General features: G+C 43.3%; 1 protein-coding gene across 1 annotated transcript; it reads right to left on the bottom strand.

The window, feature by feature from the left end:
• Positions 1-6,048: 6,048 nt before the first annotated feature.
• mkxa (mohawk homeobox a) lies at positions 6,049-20,009 on the bottom strand. Its single transcript, XM_088001370.1, has 6 exons — positions 19,788-20,009; positions 17,398-17,557; positions 15,301-15,454; positions 13,130-13,477; positions 7,591-7,624; positions 6,049-7,475 (listed from the first exon to the last, which is right to left on the bottom strand). The coding sequence occupies exons 1-6, from the start codon at positions 19,961-19,963 to the stop codon at positions 7,196-7,198; spliced, it is 1,152 nt and encodes a 383-aa protein (XP_087857496.1). The 5' UTR covers positions 19,964-20,009; the 3' UTR covers positions 6,049-7,195.
• Positions 20,010-20,739: the final 730 nt, after the last annotated feature.

Below are 20,739 nucleotides of genomic sequence, written 5' to 3'. Positions count from 1 at the left end.
AATGAAGCTACAAGGAGCCACCGCCCACTCTCCCAGCAGGAGGCGCTCTGACCTCTGAATGGCATAAAGCAGACGCTGGTAGTCAGGAGGTCACAGTCAGGAGAGCAGAGATGTTTGCATCAGGAAGGTGGGAAAATCCATATTAACAAACCAAAACAAGTTTAATAAACACCATAAATGTAAAAAAAAATTAGTGGAGAGAAAAAATATCAGCTGATGAAGATGAGCAGGAAGCAGCAGACAGAGGAGTGGGTTCACCGTCTGGATCTCCCTGAGTGGGAGCCCAACCAAACTGAGCGGAGGCGAAACGGCTCCCTGTCTCCGGCTGAGTCCAGAACCAAACTCCATCCCAGCAGAACTGGACCAGAAATCACTAAGCAGCAGCTGTCTGGAGGAGAGGAACGACCTGCAGAGCAGCTGCTGGACAGTTTTCCTGCAGGCCGGTGGGAGGTGGAAGACTGTTTCTGATTTCTGATTGATGAATCTCCTCACTACGAAGTGTTTGTGGCGTTAAAGGCTCGTTTTACGTGTCTTCTTGTTCTAATCAGGATCAGAGTGTGTTAGATCTTAAAAACAGGGAGCAGCAAAGTGTCCTGATCAGCTGTACTGGAACAGGTCCACTCAGCTAAAATGTTCCAAACCACTAGAACCTCCATCAGAACAATCCCTAAGCTCTGCAACCCGATACATTTCGAGGACAGTTTTAACTGTTTATGGTTTTTTCAAAGTTTATTTTCTCACTATTTGGTTTCATGTATTAGACTAATCGACACAGATGTCTGCTGTTGATTTAGGCTGAACACATTAGATGGTTTGATCTTAAATGTGTCCATTTGTCTGCTCTCATGTTTTCTCTCCAAATATTCCAGTAATGAGGGTTTTAATGGGATGGATACTGAAATATTTTCCTGTTCACATCTGCTGATGAAACCAGAGATCTGTTATTAAACAATTATATCAATGGAAATATTATTAGTAATGTTATACATTAATAATTTACCAATCTGGGTCAGATAAAGTCAGGAACTGTTCTTAAGACAGTATGAATGGTTTTGTGAACATTATCCTAACCTGCTACAGCTTAACATCCCTGCAGAACCTGGAGCTCCAATGTTGCATTGAAGGAACCAGCCTCCAGATCAGGATGCAGCATCCTCCACTGTGTGGTGTAGAGCATACCGCATTCCCAATGTCATGTAGCACTGGGAGTCATCAGGACAGTCCAGATAGAAACTTTTGTTTGGTCAGAGAAAAACATTTTTATATCCAAACACTGGTCCAAACAGGCTTGTTTGTGGGAGGAGACATGAAGTTTTTAAGGTTTGTGTTCTTGAAGCTCTCGTGTTGTGCTATGACATCAGAAAGGATATTAATTTAGTTTGAGGATCTGGCCTTCACTCCGTCAGATTCTCCATGTCGGTGCAGGACATAAAATAGTTTTATGGAATTTAATGGACTGCGTCCAACCTTTGCAGTGCTGGAGTGGTGTGAGAGGTCTCTCTTGTGCAGCTTAAGAATCCCACCACGTTCAACGTCAGAAACGCAGCATGAATATCTGGCAAAATAAACTGAAAGTCAGATTTAAACTTTTCACAACTATAGTGTTAAATCTTTGATCAGCTGATGAAACCCTTTCAATAGTTTTTCTTCTCTTTGCATTTTGGAGCTCTACGTACAACTTGCCTATGATCTACCAGAAACAAACCCCAACATTCTGATTTCAGTACAATTTCTTTCCTGATCTTCAGATTCTGTTCAGAATAGTGTTTCATATTTGCTGAACTCTGAGACAATGCCAGTAAATGTCTGTAATCCTAACTGGTTCTCTGGATTTCTACTTTATAGCCACAAATTTCTGCAGTGATGAAGCTTCAATAACTTTGTTAAAGTCTGGAGGCAGCAACACACACTTCATCCATCAGAGCAGAGCTGCTGTGTCCCTTCTGGCAGCTGCTTCACTGATGACAAGCTTGATAAGTTCTGACATCATGCTCCCATCCACACGTCTCCAAGGAGGAGAAAAAGTTGCCTTGTGTTGTTAAACTGTAAATTTGCAGCGGTTTGTTTCTCATTTACTCAACTCAACACTGAAAACAGACTCTGGGTTCTTTTTCAACCACAGTCAGATGGCCCAGTGTTAAGAAAATCAACTGAAGGAAAATAAGACTGATTCTTCTCGACCTTGAAATGAATTGTCTTCGTATCTAAGCGTAGTTGAATGAGACCCGGTTAAAGTTTACTATAAAGATGAATTCAGGTCTCAGTTCAAGACACACTTTTATTTTGGTTGTTTGTGCTCTGGTAACAGGCAAACTAAAGCAAGAAGCAGAACTTCTACATGTCGTTACCTTCCTGAAATAATGACCCAAGTCATTTTTTGCCAAAAGTGATTTTTTGCAATAGAAAGGGGGTGAGTTGTTTTAGGAAAGTGATGATATTCTAATTATACAGCTGCGTGTTTCTGAAGCAAACTCTGTTACTGAATGAGTTCCTTGCTGAAAGGTCCATACCTGACTCATGGTCCGGTCCGGTCCGGTGGTTCCCCTCAGGCTGTGGAAAATGGCAGCAGCATGTCAGAGTGGTGAGTTGCTGAACAGAAACCCCACAGAGCGGCTGGACCTGAAGACGGCCTTTATGGACTCTAGAGGCAGCTCGTCAAATACTTCATCTACATACATGTGTGCTACAGCAGCCTGTCACCATGGAGATGAATATCTATCATATCTAACAGACACGTGCATGTGTTTGTAGCTCAGCCAGCCGCTGACTGACTGTGTGTTCGACACATTCACACTCTGGGTGTTTACGGTCCAACAGGTTTTCCCCAAAGCTGCAGAACATCCTGCTGTGAACATGAGCCAACCACACCTCACCTGAACCCAAACACACATTCAGCTTCACACACTTCCTTCAGAGTCCAGCAGAAACAAGGAGAACCTTATCCACTGAGGAGAAGGAAGGAAATGCAACAAGCCTGAGAAAAATCAGACAGATGTGGAAACTAGGGCTGGGCAATATGGCCTAAAATATATATTATTGATCAGTTAACCTCAATAATAAATCGATAACATTAGCTGACCCCCCAGCCCCTTAAAATAAAGAATATGATACCTCAGCATAAATTCTTCATAGCCAATGATATTGATTCCCCTGGACTGGACTGTTTTTTTGTTTTGTTTTTGCTGTTAATTTTACTGCCACTTTAAAATAGCAGCATCTGCAACTAAATAAACAAAATCTAATTTTTCAGTTAAGAGTTATTGAACAAATATTTGCAACTGAATATGTTTTGAAGTATACAATAATTTCCAACATCCTTGCTGAACCCAAAATGTTGCCAAACAATTGAAGATATATTTCTGGGGGAATGAGCTGCTCTTCGTCCTTCTCAACCGAGTCGACATGGCTGCAGCTTGGAGACCTCCCATGTTGTAGAGCTCATCTCCTGGTGGCTCGTCTGGTGAATTTACCCCACGCTTTCTATGCACTTACTTTTCACATTAAAACTCATGTGACGTATTTATATCATAATATTTCCTTCTGTTGGCTGACCAAATTTCCAGGTTTTTAGAGTCACATGACTACACCTAGCACAGCATCCTAGAAGGGACATGAGCATATCCTACAGACAAAGAAAAGACAAAAACAGTTCTTTAGTTTTGTAAAACACTGAAAGTCTTGGCATGGGGAAAGTTTGTCATAACTTCAAAAACCTGTTAATTTCCTTTCTCACCCATTCCTAGTTTAAACAGAAGACAATATAAATGATCAAGTGAAGGAGAGCTCAGAAACAGGAAGAGATGGATGGAAACAACTGATCTTTCCTAGAACAGAAATGGTTGTCTGTGGACACAATGAAATATTACTAACAGCTCATGCTCTGCCTTTTATCATGAAACAACATCTCAATGGGTAAGACCTTTTGAGAATTTGTTGTTTTGTTTTTTCCTAATGTTTCTTTTTTAAGTTGCCGAAGCCGTCTTCAGTTATATAACCAGCAAAAAAAATATATGAAAAGCAAAATAGAAAGTTACTTGGCTCTTTTCATCATGCAGTTTACTGATCCAGTAAGTCAACAAGAACTGTGGAAAAAGATTCTGTTAAATCCAATGCCAAAGATGTTGGATCAAGCAAGTGACCAATTTAATAACAGCACATCATCATGTCTACTGAGATGAGTAAAGTATGGTGGAATCATCAAACAAATCTGAAGTGACAATCGATTTTCCAACATGAGGAGATCAGAGTCCAAATCCAGCTTCTACTTCATGCCAACACTAGTTTGTGGTCCAGATTTCTCGGGTATTTCAAACAGCTTTGCCTGAGCCTGAAGTGAAAACGGAAAACCTGATGAAACCAGAGAGCAGGGCAGCGGTGCCTCAAGCCACGACTACAACATACTGAACAGAGGACCAAACCTGACAGCCACTGAGCTGCTGCCAAGAGAACCGACCCATGTTAAATCAGTTCAGTGTTCCCCAGAGAGACTCTGCACCGTTCTGTTGTAAACTTGGTGATTGGAAGGACAGACTTGGAGAAAGACAAAGGACAGAGGACATGAAGAATGGAGCAGTTTAACAGCCCTCTAATATCAGTTGGTCACTTTTAGTTTGACCACATAATCTTCACTCTGAGGAAGGATTTGTCATTTCTGGTGGAGCTTTCTGAAGGTCAGGAGGAACGGTGCCGGTTCAGGAACACCTGGGACTTTTAACAAGACCCAACAGGCTCATGATGGACGGGCTTAGAGAAACATTCTCCACCCTCATCACGCTCCAACGGTGTCTGCTCAGATCACACAGGATCAGATGGTCACTGGGGAAGTAAAGTCACTCTGCCATGTGGTATAAAGATGAAATATGATAAATTGAAGTGAGATATTTCTCCTTCTCATTCAGATCTTGACTTCAGATTGTTCTGTCACCATCCAGTGGAAAGTTTCTTTACTGCAGGGAAAGCTTTCAGCTCTTAATTGGGACATAGTTTCTACCTGACCAAAGTCAGCACACCCCATCTGTTCCTGCTTAACCTTGATGTGTGAAACACAAGGTCTGATCAGTATTTAAAGAGAAAATAGCTCCAGGTGGTGGATGGATAGATGGGACATGGGGAACACAGAGGAAACTGTTTTTCTTCCTCACTTTTCCAAAACAAGCCTGTCCATCCAACCGAGGAACATGGGTGGAGGTGTTCGGCTCTCAGCTGGATGTTGTTAAAGTTCCTCTGACAACAACAAGGTCAGGAGGTGAAGGACCGACAGGTAAATGACCTGCAAGACCTTTCTGAAAGAGCCAATCAGTTCAAAGCTCTGTTCCAAAACTTAACATCAGTTTTATTATTCAGTCTGTTCCTGTTTCTCTCCATCCTGACGTGGATGGGTCTGAAGAATGACAAGTGTTCAAAGCAAAGGGCCAAAAGACAATTAGAGCCTCATCAGGGTAGCTAAAGGAGTAGAAAAACATGTCAGGTTGTGATATGTTTCCAGGGATCCCTGAGTAGAATGGTTCCATGTTCATGTTATGGTCATCTAGGCCTTGACAGGAGGAGCAAGAAATGGACAAAGGAGAGGTGAATTTTTCCAGTCAGAGCCATTTAAACCTCCCCAAGGCACCATCATTTATCCAGCATCAGATGACTGGAAGACCTGCTACTGCCAATGGATTGATACAGGTCAGAGGAATGCTCTGGAGAGCTTCAGAGTCTGCAGATCAGCTTCAGCCTCATTATTTTACAACAGGGATACTTAAGTCCAGTCCTTGAGAGCTACCGTCCTGCAACTTTTAGAACGGCTCGGAATCATTCCTGAAGTTTTTTTTTTCTATTAATGCTATATTAATGTCAAACCCATAATTCAACAAAAATATTTCTGCTAACTTTAATCTCAGATCAAAAGACAATTAGTCAGTCTTTCTATTATGAAATGTGAAATAAATTCTGAGAGTTTATGAAACTTTCTGGTGATGCTCAGTTGCAAAAGCTTTGCTGTGTTTTGTGCGGTGGGTTGTTCTGTCATTGTTAGTCTCAGCGTATAAAAACAGACATGACTCATTCCATTCAGAGGTTTATTCATTGCTTTTACAAACCAATGTATAAAATAAATTTTACATGAGAACAAATCTGAGAACTCAAGGAGATACATACATGGTCATTGGATTGAACATCCAGTCTTCACCTGAATAAACAAATATATTAGTAAATAATAAAAACTGATGGTTACCACTTCCATTGCTTTGATATAAATACAACAAAGTCATCTTCTTTCTGTTTCATCCCTTCGTGTCCTGATTTACTGTGTGATGCAACAACATGCATAATGACTGTTGTCAGGGGAACAAGGTTCTCCCTGTTAAAGCATCAGTTCTGTTCAGGATCACAGATGATGACTTCAGTTCATTGATGCAGAACCTTTTAATTTACAAAATAATTGGAATGAGCTTCACTGTTTGTCCTCATTTGACCTCCTCCCTGACTTATTTACTGTACTGTCCACTCTAACAAGGTTCTGCTGACTGGCTGTAAAATAATACAGACAGATTGTGGTTCTTCTATTATCCCACCAGATGAAGTAATGTAACTTTGTCTCTCATTAATTTGACTTTCCTTCATCATTTCGTTAAAATACGTTCCCAACCAGGAACTCTTTGAAACATCCAACACCAGAAACTGTGAAACGGTGCAACTCAGTTCTTTCTCGAGGTCACAACAACAGTTTGAGTGTCAGAAAATATAAGACGGCGATACTTCTGAACTTATGTCCATTATGACCCACATGAACAGAACCTGGATGAATGAGGGGGAAAAACCTGTTTTGATCCAAAACAGAACCAGTTGACACATCCAGGCAACAATCATATAAGCTTAAGGCTATAGTGGTTCATATAAACACCTGGTCTAAGGAGCAAAGTCAAGGTTACAGTGAAGCTTCACTGTTGCTGACTTTTGTTGTAGATCTGGACAATCAGAGCTGATCTGCTAAAACAAACAAAGGCACTGTGGAGAATACAAAATTTGTACCAGTAAAAATAGAAATAAAAAAAGAGTAATAAAAAAATAACATTACAAAAGTTTCTAATTTTAAGAAAAGGATGGTCAAGAAATCGTATAGACATTTTCAATAAGAGCAAATACTGACGTTTTTCAACTTGAAACACCTTTCTTCTCCTCCAGCACAAGTTGTTCCTCTGTCAGGGTGAATTTATTTGGCCTCTGTTTGCTGAGAGAGGAACGTTTGCTGCTTTGCGTAGACAGATAATGTCAGAGCTAAAACTTCAGCAGCAGCAGCTGAAGGTTTTTTAACAGTCTTCACCTCGGCTATATGGGAGGACTTCTGGATGATGCAGCTGGTTGTCCCGGAGACGCTGTCCTTCCCCTGAGCCAAGTTGGTCAAGGCCATGGCGGCGTTGATCTCCTTCCAGTACGTCTCATCTTTGGCCTTCACCTTCTCCTTCTGCGTCGCTGCGACGCCACCGTTGCCCCTGACGACCGGCACAACACACAAACACGCACAGAGAGAACAAAACACAGAGCGTTACAGCTCACGTTCAGCTGGTGATTGGACACAGGTTATCTGGGGAGAAAAGGTCGACTCACTTGTCATGTTGACTTGATCCATGGTCTGTGGCTTCTGAAAGCAGAGAGAGAAAAGCTCAGTAGACTTCTCTGGGTCAGAACACCAGGACACTCTAGGAAAAGAGGTTTTTAATCTCAAGGAGTTTTTTATCCTGGTTAAATAAAGGTTGATGATGCGGACCTGCATGTTCAGCAGATTAGTGGATGTGTGTGTGTGTGTGTGTGTGTGCGTGTGTGTGTGTGGTTTTTGACTTGTGTTTTGTTCTTCCAGTGGACATCGTGTCCTCAGCAAACATGCGCTGCTCTGGTTTCTGTCTTTATTTAAGATGCTGGAGGAAAAAAACACGTTTTAGCAAGAAGGCTTCAAGCGTAAAGGTGACTGATAGGATGGAGCTGAAAGATGTTTCTTATGACTCATAAAATCCACGGTGTAATATCTAGTTGGAAAACAAATGGAGCCCAGCCAGCATAATTGAGTTGTCTGAAGAAATCAGATCGAAAAAGACGGAGCGAAACAGATCAGAGAGGGAATGAAAAGGCAGCGAGTGAGTCAGTGGGAGAAAGATGGCCGCCTGCTGGCTCTCCTCCCCCCTCCTCAATGGGACCAATCTCCATCTCATCTGTGAAGCATTAGTGAGAAACAGCAAAGTCATTAAACAATGAAAGTAAAGTTGTCTTTATGGCAGCCAGAGTGTTTACTTCAGCTGTTTACTGAGAGTTCTTGGTGTTTTCAGACCTCAACCTGTCTTCTGTCTCGCGTCCAGCCTTCGCTCAGATCTGCCCAGCAGTGAAAATGACAACACAAGCTTGGAGTTTCATGAGGCATTAAAAGACAGCAGAACATCTGGACTTTTTAGCTGTGCAGCCTCCAGGCTCTCTCCTTAAGTTCACTAAACATTTAAGAAGTTTGCTCTTTACCAGCTAGAGATGACTGGATGAGCAGAAAATGTTCAGAAGAGGAAAATAATCTGAAAGTTTCCATTTAGTCCAAAGGTATTAAGAGTGTCAGACGTGCAGCAGGTCATCCTTTGTTCAGAATAAATCCCTCACAGGGAAACCCCGTCTTCTACAACCTCACTCTGCACATCCTGCATGTCAATCGGTTCCTCCTCCTGAGTAACATTTTCATCTTCACTGCATCTTTTCTTATGAATATAAAAGTCCAACATCGTGAAAGCCAAAACATTAAACTGCTCTGATTTTACAGCTTTATCTTGGTCACCTCTCTCTCTGCTTTAAAAGCCTCCAGAGTTTCCAAACATCCTGATCCACTGATCTCATCTCTGCAGGCTCCACCAGCCTCAGACTCTCCATCTCCTCGCTGCTCTTCTGTCTGCTTCCCATGCAGTCTGAGCCATGATGACAGGACAAGGTCTGAGACGCTCCGGGCTGATACGGCCTGATTAGGAAATGCTCCTCTAGTTTTCTGGTTCATTTTTGGATTCTTCCACAGAGAGGAGCCTGACCTCACTCACCACAGTTCTCTCCTTAGAAGAAGAGAAGGAATGTGTGAGAGGGAGATGAGGACGTGATAACCCAGAGTTACAAACCACTCACTTTTAGTTCAGGTTGTAGTTTGTCAGACTTCCAACAATATCCTCACATTCCTGTTTCTTCTTTTTTTCAGCAAAGCTTCACTCTGAGACGTGATTAGAACTTCTGAAATCCTCTGACAGTACCCAAGTATGAGTCTGTTTGCAGAAAGTGAAAAGAGTTCATCTCAAGTGATCAAGGTTGACTCAGTTGGACCTGCACAGAAAGTTCTCACCTCTGCAGATGAATGAAAAAGCTCAGATTTCCTCTGAAGCAACTGATGAGGAATAGGAGGAAACTGATAGCTGACCCATCTGAAGTGCAACCACATTTTTTTTCCAACATGGCAACATGCAGCCTCTTTGGAGACACAACCAGAAACACCTGAGGAGTCAAAAGTTCTTAGACTGAGTCTAATTTCATATTTGTGAATAAATAGAACAGTGACTGCATGAATTACTGATAACCCAATAGGAAATGACTATTTCACACAAACCCTGTTGATTAGCAAATTAAATTGTTGTTTGGCATACTGTAGGATGTCCCGGAACATCCAGTCTGGAACTGGAAGCAGAAAACAATGACTTATTGCTGCTGTCCTACACCATGTCCAGAAGAGACAGCAAAAGATTGACCATCTTCCACCAGGAGCTTTTATTACAGCTTTCTCTGAAACATTCTTAGGAATGATCAGCTCTTGCTGGTGGCAAATAAAACGCTCACATTATTGTGGAAAAAAGCAGCAGTAACCACAGGGAAACATTACTCACATTTGTAAGTGTTTACATGTGGACTAAATCAGCCTTTTTTGGGGATCTGGAGGCCAAATGACATGTTTGTGCAGGACTTACTGCATCATTATGTTACAGTTGTTCACATTGGGAGCTCAGCTGCCCTCTCTGTGTGTCCTGACTGGGTTACACCTCTGCTCTCTGGTTGTGAAGCTCTCTTTTCCTCCATCCCGTGGGAACACAGAGGCTACCTATTGTTCTACAGCCGACTCAGCTTTTAAAATGGAAACAGTTTGTGTTTTCCACAGAGTCGGGCAGTGTGGCTCCCTAAGCAGGCGGACAGCTGTGTTCCTCACATCTCAACATCTGATGGTGTGTGTGTGTGTGTGTGTGTGAGCCTCATTGTCCTACAAAGTCTTGGCATGCCGACCATTTAAAACCCCTCAGACTGGCAGAGCTTTTTATTCCTCTCTCTTCCAGTTCCATGTTGGGGAGCTGCCTACATGTAAACTGTGTCTGTGTTGATGTTTGGGAACCTTTCTCTGCAGCTTCACAGACAGCATGAACATGCTGGTCTCAGTCTGCTGCTGTCCTCAGTCTGTGTCCATGAAGTGGCAGAAACAACATCACATCATCTTCCAGTGACAGAGATCCACCATATTAGAGATTTATCACTAATATGGCAACAAGATGTCATTTTGACTGCTGTATTTAAAGATCGATTAATTTACCTTGCAAGCTTATAACTAAGATACATTTAATTTAAATTTGCCAAATAACATTTTTCAAATCAAAATGTCATAAGTGATCTATATTTTTTATTTTAATAAATGTCATTTTATTATGCATCAAGATTTTACCTTTTTTGAAAATCATCATCAGATGGTAAAATATACAAAAGCTGAATTTTTCAATCAATTCATCCTAGTAGTCTAACAAAAATAAATTTCTGTAAATCAGTAATAAGACGATGCTACTTAATCCATCCATCATTGATCCAGTTAGTTGGGAAGAAAAAGCACAAACTCCAATTTTGTAAATTTCAGTTTGGTGTTTGATGTGTGTGTGCATGAGGGCTGCACAACATAACACCGATTTATTATCATGGCCATATCACCATGCTGTAATAAATGTTAGCTCATTAACTGCCATGCATTCAGGCTCTCTCTGACCGGGGTATTTGTTGTTGGTTGTTTCTTGCTGCAGCATTAGAAGGTTCAGATGTTAAAGAGTTGCCAAAACAGCAAACATCGGTCAGAAGCATCTTTTTCATTAAAACCTGGTTGAGATGAAAATTATCCAATTTTTTTTTAAGGAGCTAGGTACATTATATATGTTTAAAAGTAGGATTAAGTTTATATGTTTATAACATTAACATTTTTTAATCTTTTATTTATTCATCTTAAGACATTGTTACTGCAACATCCTCCAGTATTATCACATGCTGCTTGTTTTCCTTCCACCAGGCAGCTCTAGTGTGGATGTGATGTTTGAGGTCTTGGAGCTTCACCAGTGGGATTCCTTTCAAGTCGACTGAAGTTTAGTTTTTAACTGGAGCCAATCCATGATCTCCATTTGCTGCCACGTCTGACTGCTCTTTGTAGTCAGGAGTTCTGGCTGAGCCCACAACAACCAACTGGGACACAAATGGACTTTGAACCAATGGGACGGCAGCTACCAGGTTCACCACTTTTCCTTGATCAATCCCAACTTTGTTACAGACTCGAACTTACCGAGACAATATGACCAGAAAACTCCCGGGACAAACTGAAGATGTGAAGATCTTTTAAAGCCAGAAAACAGAACCCAGTCTGGGTTTGAAGCTTTCAGTAATCTTAAATCAGATTTATTTGGACGTTGTGTCCTCTGTGGAGGTGATAGAAGAACAGATTTATGTCAAATCTGCTGCACAGGGACACATTTGTCTCTCGCTATAAAACATAAAACTCTTTGTAAAAGAAGAATGTGTTCTCTAAAGAAATATCTGGAATTTGCAGCAAACCGGAGAAAAAAAACTGCAGGAAATGAGAAAAACTTGACCTTGAAATCATTTCTCTCTCCCTGCAGTTTTTAATTTGCTTTGTTCCTCAAAAGTCAGATGTGGAATGAAAATTTTATTTTCTCAACTTTTATTCTAATTTGGATCAGATCTAATTTCCCAGAAGGAGCTTGTCCCTTTTGAATGAATCTTTCCATTTGACCCAATAAGCTTCTGTCACATGTAACAGAGTCATACTTGTGTAAAAGTATCAGAGTCCAGGGAGGCCAAGAGGGAGACGTCAGCGGCCAGAAATTATAATAACCAGAGAGATAAAACAGTCAGTGTCTATTAAAGGCAGCAGGTCGGCCAGCTGAATTCAGCCCTGCTGGGATTTGTCTTGATAAAATCTGCTGGAGTGAAGCTTCTGCAGTGAAAACAGCCTGATGTTGGCTCAGGTCAAAGGGTTTTAATTGTTCCTGTCGGACTCATTGATTCATTTCAGATACACACACTCTGTCTGCTTCACACTCAGACAAGAAGAAACACTTTTGTCCAAAAGAGACACAATAACAGCAGCTCTTCCCTCCAACAATCCAGCTCAGATCCGGACCCTCCTTGTTCTGGTCGTGTTCAACACAAAGGGAAAATGTTACTACTGGATGTGAAGTCCACCTGAACAAAGACCCAGTGTTCTCAGCCGATACAAACACAGCTGACCTTCATTGGTTACATCTCAGAAACGCTGCAGGAACTCCTGCAAAGGTCCCACATTCAACTCTCAGTCTCAAGAAGCCTGTTGGACATTTTGCTCTGCTCCCTCTTCTGGAGCCACAGCAGGATCAAAGACGGGACAAACAGCAGCCTGACAGTCTTCAACATGGCCTTGGTGTGTCTGACCTGTTAGACCCTGGTCAGCTGGAGGTGAAGCTCCTCCCGCCTCTCTGGACGGCCTCAGAGACAACCAGTGGTTCAGTGTGTGTGGGTTTGACAGTGTGCAGGTTACTGGATATGCTTGTGTGTTTCAGATGAACTGCACCTTTTTTAAATTTTACAAAATACTTCAAGAAGCTCCTGAACAGCCTCTCCATTTCAGCAACCATGAGGAGAAAATTCAGCAACACATCCAACATGTTCAATTAAAGGAAGAAGAGAGAGAGTTAGCAGGAGAGATAGAGACCCTGCAGAGGGACAGACAGCTGGACATAATGGACAAGCTGCAGGGATGAAAACAAACGTCCAGAAAGAAGACAAAGATCAGACATGAGGAATGTGGTGTGTGTTGGAGAGTTCCTGGAAGAGTCAGTGGTCTCCTTACCGGCTCGATAGACGAAGTGGGCCTCAGCTTCAGAGGACGACGGCGACAGCAGCTCGTCATCGAACTCGTTGGAGCTGAAGGAGCCAGAGTGGTTCCTCTTGCGAGCGTCCATGACAGCGTTGGCCACCATGACGTGCCGCAGAGAGTCGTTCAGGTAGCGGTGCAGCAGGCTGCTCTTGTACTTGGGTGGAGACACGTAGTCCTCGGCCTCCACGGCAGAACGCAGCCCTGGGTCCATGCCGATGGCCACGCCCACCATGGGGGAGCCCTCCTTCTTGATGACGCTCTGGTACAAGGGCTTGGTGAGATCCTGAGGACCGCTCTGTGTCCTCTGAGGGTTGTCTCCGTCTGCAACATCAGGACATGCTCACATGACTGTTCTGTAGGTGGAGGACAGGAAGTCTTCTCCACAACAAGAACAATCTCTTAAAACTTCAGAACAAACTTCTGTTGCCATGGTGATCTGTAGTACAAGATAAACATCATTTTTATTCAGGCTCTTGTCCCGACTCCTAACTGGGATCAGTTAACAACATAGAACAGTAAATGAAGCTCAACTCTCCACAGCCAGTAAGGAAAACTGTCTGAATTGATCTCTGTTGGTTTGTCTCTCAGGTCTGTTCTTCATTTACTGACAGTGAAAACCTGAAGGGAATCTGGTCTTCAAGTCTCTCAACCTACAATAAGAGCTCAGTCGACTCGTTGGGTTGTAGAACTCTCTATGGTTCAAGAACATCTGTTGTTGGTCTCACATTGATGCAGAAACAGTAAATCCTGCAGCATAAGGCCTGTATATACATAAGGTGATGTAAACCAGTGGAGCTGACTGGTTCCAGTCTCTCCATCTTCATCTGGGTCGCTGCATTTAGGTCCCATCAGTTTTTATGTGGTCATAAAGTCACTAAAACAATCAGTGGAAGTCCACATTGTAATGACTCATTTCCTCCATCAGATGTTGGACTCCAGGTTCAGTTATTGTCTCAGTTCTGTTCACCAGTCTGAAGGAAAACGGTTATTTGGAGCTAATCTTTAATTCAAACAGCAGAACCAGGAGACTTCATCCTGCTGCTCCTGCCCACATGTTGGCATCGCCTCCAGAACAGAAAGCCCAGTCCAGACTTCAGACCCAGAACCAAACCGTAATGAATGCTGGTCCATTTCCTCTATCTGAACTCAGCCTCTGTCCCCTGCAGAATTAAATCCTTCCCAGAATGCTTTGCAGCTGAGGAGACTGAATTAGAGCCCAGCTTCCCACCTGATGAAAGAAACAGGAAGAAGACAAAACTCTGATGAAAACCCAGAGATTCTCTGGCAGCAGGGAAATCAGAAACACGTCACTTCAGATTGTGTCGCTGCCAGAACTGCAGTTCTGTCATTTGGCCGGGTTAGACGTCTGGTTCAGCCTGGTCCAAATTGAGATGAGAGCTTCCATTAATCAGAACCACATGGTTCTTCCAGCATCTCCTCTGTCACCAAACAATCTGACCTTTTGATTTAATCCAATAAAAGTATTAAACTGTTCTCCTGATCAGAACATCACGTCTGCTCTGGACTCCAAGCAGAAAACAGTTTTTACTTCAGCCTGGATTTGCTGCTGCAGCTCCAAAACAAGCTGGACCGTTTCAGGACAGTAAGAGGAATGAAGACACGGTCAGCGGGGTCAGATCTGCTCCCAGAAATAGTCTCTGGAACAAAAGCATAGGCTTCAGAACATAATGGAGGGCCTTTCAGCACACGGGCCAGCAGTGGGAGCGGGCTGCGGATCGCTCCAGAACCAGAATATGACAGGGAGACGAGTCAGGAAGATATACGGAGCCTCTGGTGGTGCAGCGGCCTGCGGCACACACAACACAAACACCATGCACACATTCCTCTGGGAGCCACACGCTCAGCTTCTCCTCCTCACACACTGAGGGAGAGATTACTGACACCACAGCGCTCTGAACTTTCTGTTCATTCACTGCTGGACGACTGAACTTTGACTTTCTAACACTTCCTCACCAAAACGGGCCGGACCTTCCCGTGAGAGCCACCCTGTGTTTGCACATTTGTCAGCTCCTCTGACTGATAGAAGGAGAACATGCAGTGTTCTGGTTCTGAGCTCAGAAAATCAGATCCAAGTGTTTGTGCAGTTTGGACAGTTTGTCCTCAGAGCAGCAGGTGAGGCGTACCTTGGGAGCAGCTGTCGTCGCTGCTGACGCTCAGCCTCTCTGCGTTGCCCTGAACGTATTTGTTGTAGAGTTTGATCCGGAGCGCCCAGCTCAGGTCCGGCTGCCTCACCGTGTTCTTCAGGCGTCTCCTGGCGTTGGCGAACCAGTTGGACACCTGAGGGGGACAAAGCAGGAAGGGGACACACACGGCAAACAGGAGGACATGTTAATGTCTAGAGTCCACACTCGTCCACATCCACAGCCAGACTAAACGTTGATCCTCAGTGGAGACGACGCCTCACTGCCTGCTACCAGTCTCAGGGAGAAAAACAGCAAAAGGAGCGAGAAAGAAGACAGAGACAGAAGTCAGAGACAGAAGTCAGAGACAGAAGACAGAGACAGAAGACAGAGACAGAAGACAGAGACAGAGACTTATTCCGGCTGCAGGTAGCTGCAGCTCTCTGAACGGAGCTGAGAGGAACATCCCAGACGTTCTGCAGGAAAACTGAAGCCTCTCAGCTTTTTACTGTGTACAAAGAATCGGCTGATGGCCAGTGAACGCATCATTTCATGATCTAATGCTCTGACTGAGACACACGTCCCCATCCTGCTCATTCTGGACACGTCCAGCCTCCCTCCAATAAGACGTTTTTTCCATCTCTGTCTTTAAGATCCAATAAAAGAGACACTTGAGCCGCTGCTCTTTCTTCCACTGGGACTGGAGACCATTAGATGTTCTACTGGAATAACTTTTCATGCTCAATAGATTTCAAGCTGCTTATGAACGGCCGGGGACGGCGGCCTCATGCTGGACTACTTAGTTTTCACGTCCTCTCCTTCAGGATCACATTTCCCACCATCTTCATTCTGCAGCCCAGCAGGCAGGAAGCAGCAACCAGTTGACCAGCAGGACTGGGAGGGGAAGGGACGGTGTCCTCATGAGGACGGGAGGTCCCAGAGGAGACAGCATATTACCACGGAGACAGAGTTCAGGAACCATGGAGACGGCACCGGATCATCAGCTCCATCTCACAACACTGACATGGAACAAAGCTAACTGCTGCGCTACAACATGACAGATTTAGCTGCTGTTTAACACCTGCTGCCAGGTCGGCCTCTCCAGGGAAAAACACGCAGGAAGTGATGCGTTCAACGCCACTGGCAGTCTGAACAGCGGTCTGTCTGGACTAAACAGTGGAAGAACTGGGCTGTTCTCAGCAGCAATCAGTGGAAAGACAGAAAGACATCATGGTCACATCTGAGTTTATGTTCACACTTTGGGACAAAATGATCACTTGTTCAGTCCAAGAATATTGAAAAAGACTGAGAAGTTAAAGATTTCTAACTATCTGTTTTCATTTTACTAACAGGCAAAAAGCAAGATTTTTTATCCTCAATAAAGTGAAAACAGAACCAGGTTCTTCCAACAAGGAGAACAGAGTGAAGGTGCACAATAATTTGGCCCCGAATTTGTTAATTTGGGGAGATCAGTGATTGGCTGATATCTGTAAAGTTGATCTTATCTATCTCAGTAAAGGTCTGAAAATCAACCACGCCTTTTTCCCTCTGCCATGAGAGTCTTGACTGACAGACATCAGGTCATGTCTTCACGTTTGCAGTTAACAGTAGTCACTCCACTGTTGCCAAGTCAACAACTTTCTTGCTACATCAAAAACATCAGTATCAGCCAAAATCAGAATCAGAAAACTGCAATCGGTGCACCTCTAAGGAATATCTAAAGAAAATCATATGGGAATAATTTGCAAACAGGTAAACATCTATTCTTCTTCAACAGAAAAATTCAGCAGGACAAATGTATTGTTATTCAACAAAACATATTTAGTTCTGACACTATTAGACTCTCTGGGACATGAGATGAAGCTGAGCTGCAGCTTTTGGAAGAAACAATCAAAGCCTGAGACGCTCAGCAGAGAGAGGAGAAGCTGCAGGAGGATCTGGAAGGCAGAGGAAACAACACTTCACTCCTGCTCAGCTGCTGCTAAACATTCAGGAACAGTAAAAGCTGAACCATCTAAACTCCAGCAGCCTGATCACTCTCCTGTCTCTGTGACTTTTCTTTCTCTCCTACTGGAATCAGAGCAGAAGAAAGCGTCTCACCTGGACCAGAGTCATCTGTGAGCCGAGCGCCAGCAGGATTTTCTCCGTCTTGGTCGGGTACGGGTTGTCTCTGTGCTTGTAGAGCCACTGCTTGAGCGGCCGCGCCATGTCCTGCAGGGCCTGGCGCTTGTGTCGCACTTTGCTGCCGCTGGGACGACCCCTGTGCACCAGCAGGGACAGCATTTAGACGCAGGCAAACAACCGGACACACCCGGGGCTTCAGCAAGCAGATGTCAGAAATTCACGGCGAGTCTAAAATGTCGACAGATGAATCAGAGGAACGTCCTGAACCCACAGGAGGAACACCTGAACCTGCAGATGTCAGTATGGTGCTGCTCTCCACTTCTCCTTTAGCTCCCAAAACGGCTCCACTGGCTGCAGATGGAACCCATTTTAGTCGGACCTCAAAGCGGGCCCGAGGTTCTGGTTCTCCAAATATTTTCCTTGTAATCTGGATCAGCCTGAACATCGTGGAGCGCATTTCACTCTGACCTTTGACCCCAGAGCTCTGTTAGAGAACATTCCTTCACCTGATCCTGAATGTTTCTGCAGCTCCTTCCTCTCTCTGCTCATTTCAGCCTCACAAACAGCTGATCCAAACAAACCAAACTTTCTTCTCTTCTAATTGCTTCCTGTTCCAGACATACAATGTCAGATCCATTCAGACCAGCTCTTCATGTGGTGAACTAGAACACAGAGCTGAAGGTGGATTTGTTTACTGGAAACAGATGTGGAGTTGGGGTAGCAGTCTGGCGATGCATCAATTGTTATGAATTTAATAGTTATCTTTTAAGCAAAAGTTCCACCTGTTTACACACAGATCTACTATTTGTCCTCTCCAGCAGTACATGTGTCTTTCTGTCATATTTCAGCTGCGCTCAGCTCCAGTCATCGACTCCATGAGACAAACATGGAGGATAAAATTTCCTCAGTTTTCTGCAGCTGATGAACTTTTATTGACCTTTGTCAATAAAAGGTCAATATTGTACTATATTGAATTTATCTCAATATAGCACAACAGGCAACCTATATACAGGCCTATGTAGTATTGCCACTGATGACTGTTGATGTCTCCATCTAGTGGACTACGAATTTGCGCAAAATTTCGCAAACGTACTCACTAAAGACCTAAATATGTATCCTTTTGATAAATCTCTACCTAATTATTCAGCTTGACAGAAAAATAGTTTTGTATGAAATTGTAAAAACAAATTCAGTCGATGAGACAGAACATGCTCAGGGGAACTTCGGTTAACGCCGCTGTGTTAATGTGAGGCTGGTCGGTTTGGATTAATCTGGTTTTAATATTAATAATGCCTAAATGATTTTAATTTAAAGGAGTTTCCAACACAGCATTTTGATTTAACAGTTTAATAAAAACCTTTGGGGTTTTTTCCCCATTTGGAATTACGCTCAGGACTGAATACTGGCCTGTTTTTTTTTTTTTTTTTTTTTTTTTTTTTTTGTTCGTTTCCAGATCAAATTAATCTTATTTGATATTTTAAATATACATTTTTAAATTTTAATATTTTTTGTATTTTACATATTTTATTTGAACATATATATTCTGGGTTTCATCCTGTATATTTACATCATGCTGGAGGCGCATTTTACACAATACATACTTTAATTAGCAAAGTTTAGTTTACATTTTTACGGTTAGATGCTAAATATTCAAAACCTTACTTTTGAATAAATAAAATGGTTTCTGTGAAAAGAAAATAAATACTTGGATTCGCAGATTAATCAAATAATTAGATAACAGATTCATGAAATAACTTGTCTTTAGGCGCGGATCTAACTCGTGTCTCTGGAGCAACGAGCTACTGAACAAATATCAGCTGCGTCTTTATTCTAACCTTAATTCTGATCACAGCTTTAATGGTCATTAGATCAGCAGCAGTCTAGAAAAAGGTTTATTATTGTTCTTCATCACAACCTCAGGACGAACATATTTAGAAACTACAGTCTGAACGGAGACACTTAAAATCATTTTAGCCAAATTTGGAGCAAATGCGTATTTACGCACGTCAACAGAAAAACTTCCATCATGTTCATTATTTTATTAATACATGCACACGATAAAAACTCTGCTGAGCTACTGCTGATGGAGTTTAATAATATTTCTACTTGAAATCTAAACCCATATCAGTCTTTAAGTCTCTGGTTTAGATGTTTCATTTGCGGCGCTTATTTGCGCAAAACCCGAAGATTTAATCCCTGAGATCTGAAGAGAGTTTTTCTCCGTTTCTCGCTCAGCTAACGAGTGACCAGCAGGTTGACCAGGCTGTCAGATTTCCCCCCCCCGTGGGTTCCTTCACCCACTAAAGCCGACCCACATCCACGCATGCTGAGCAGCAGCTTCTACCAGAACAGAGAGCCTCACATACCCGCTCCGCCGGTGTCTGGCCGCCTGGCTGTCTCTGATGGCCGGGCTGCTGCAGAGGAGGTCTGGATGTTGGCCGTCGATGACCTCCAGGTAATTTCTGCTGCTCATTTCCACTTCCTTCGCCTTCTCCTCAAACAGGACCTGACTGCTCAGCTTGTTAAACACAACGGTGTTCATCTTTGGCCGCTCGGTCCGCAGATCTCTCTGCTGCGCTCAAATCCAAAAGGTGTCCCCGCGTCTCTCCTGCGGAAGAATAGATGACATTTAGTTTGAGGATCATATGAACTAAATCCTTCATCTAAACTCCTCCACATGCAGCAGCTTCAGAGTTAAAGGCGAGCGGAGCCGCGGCGCTCTGACTCCACTTCAGTGTCTCTCTGGAAACAATCACAACCTGTTTGCTTCATTCAGAGTCTCCTCCCGCTTCTAACGCGGAGAGGCGCTTCTTTCTGCGCACTTTCATTGCGCATTAATTAGCACAATCAGCTAAGAAATAAATCCGGGATGAGTCGGTGCGGACAGCTGAACAGTTACTGGTTCTAGATCCACTTTCCTGCTGCGCTGTGGGGAAAAACCCACGGAGAGACACGCTGACTGTGGATGGTGCAAAACTCATTTATTCTACAGGAAGAAATTCATAAGAATTCTGTTAAAGCGACTCTAAACTACAGTTTGAAGCAAATGAACCGACTTCCTGCTTCAGAAACGACCTGCTCTTTCTTTCTCTCTGCAGCTTCATCACCATCAGCTGATCTGTCTCGGACGCGGATCCATCAGCAGCAGCTTCGTGGAAAACAGCTGGAATAGTTCCTTGACATCAACTACAGTGATGCTGGCAGTAATGTGACTGATTCAAAGTCGGGCTGAAGCAGCTGGAGCTGCGCCTTCAGAACATCTGAACCTGTCCTTTCATTCAACAAGTGAGTGGATCTGTGGCAGTTACCTTCCCCGGC

Source organism: Poecilia mexicana, unplaced genomic scaffold (assembly GCF_051168715.1).
Source record: "Poecilia mexicana isolate PSO_F unplaced genomic scaffold, ASM5116871v1 scaffold_20, whole genome shotgun sequence".
Lineage (NCBI taxonomy): Eukaryota > Metazoa > Chordata > Actinopteri > Cyprinodontiformes > Poeciliidae > Poecilia > Poecilia mexicana.
This window is presented reverse-complemented; position numbering and strand designations above follow the sequence as displayed.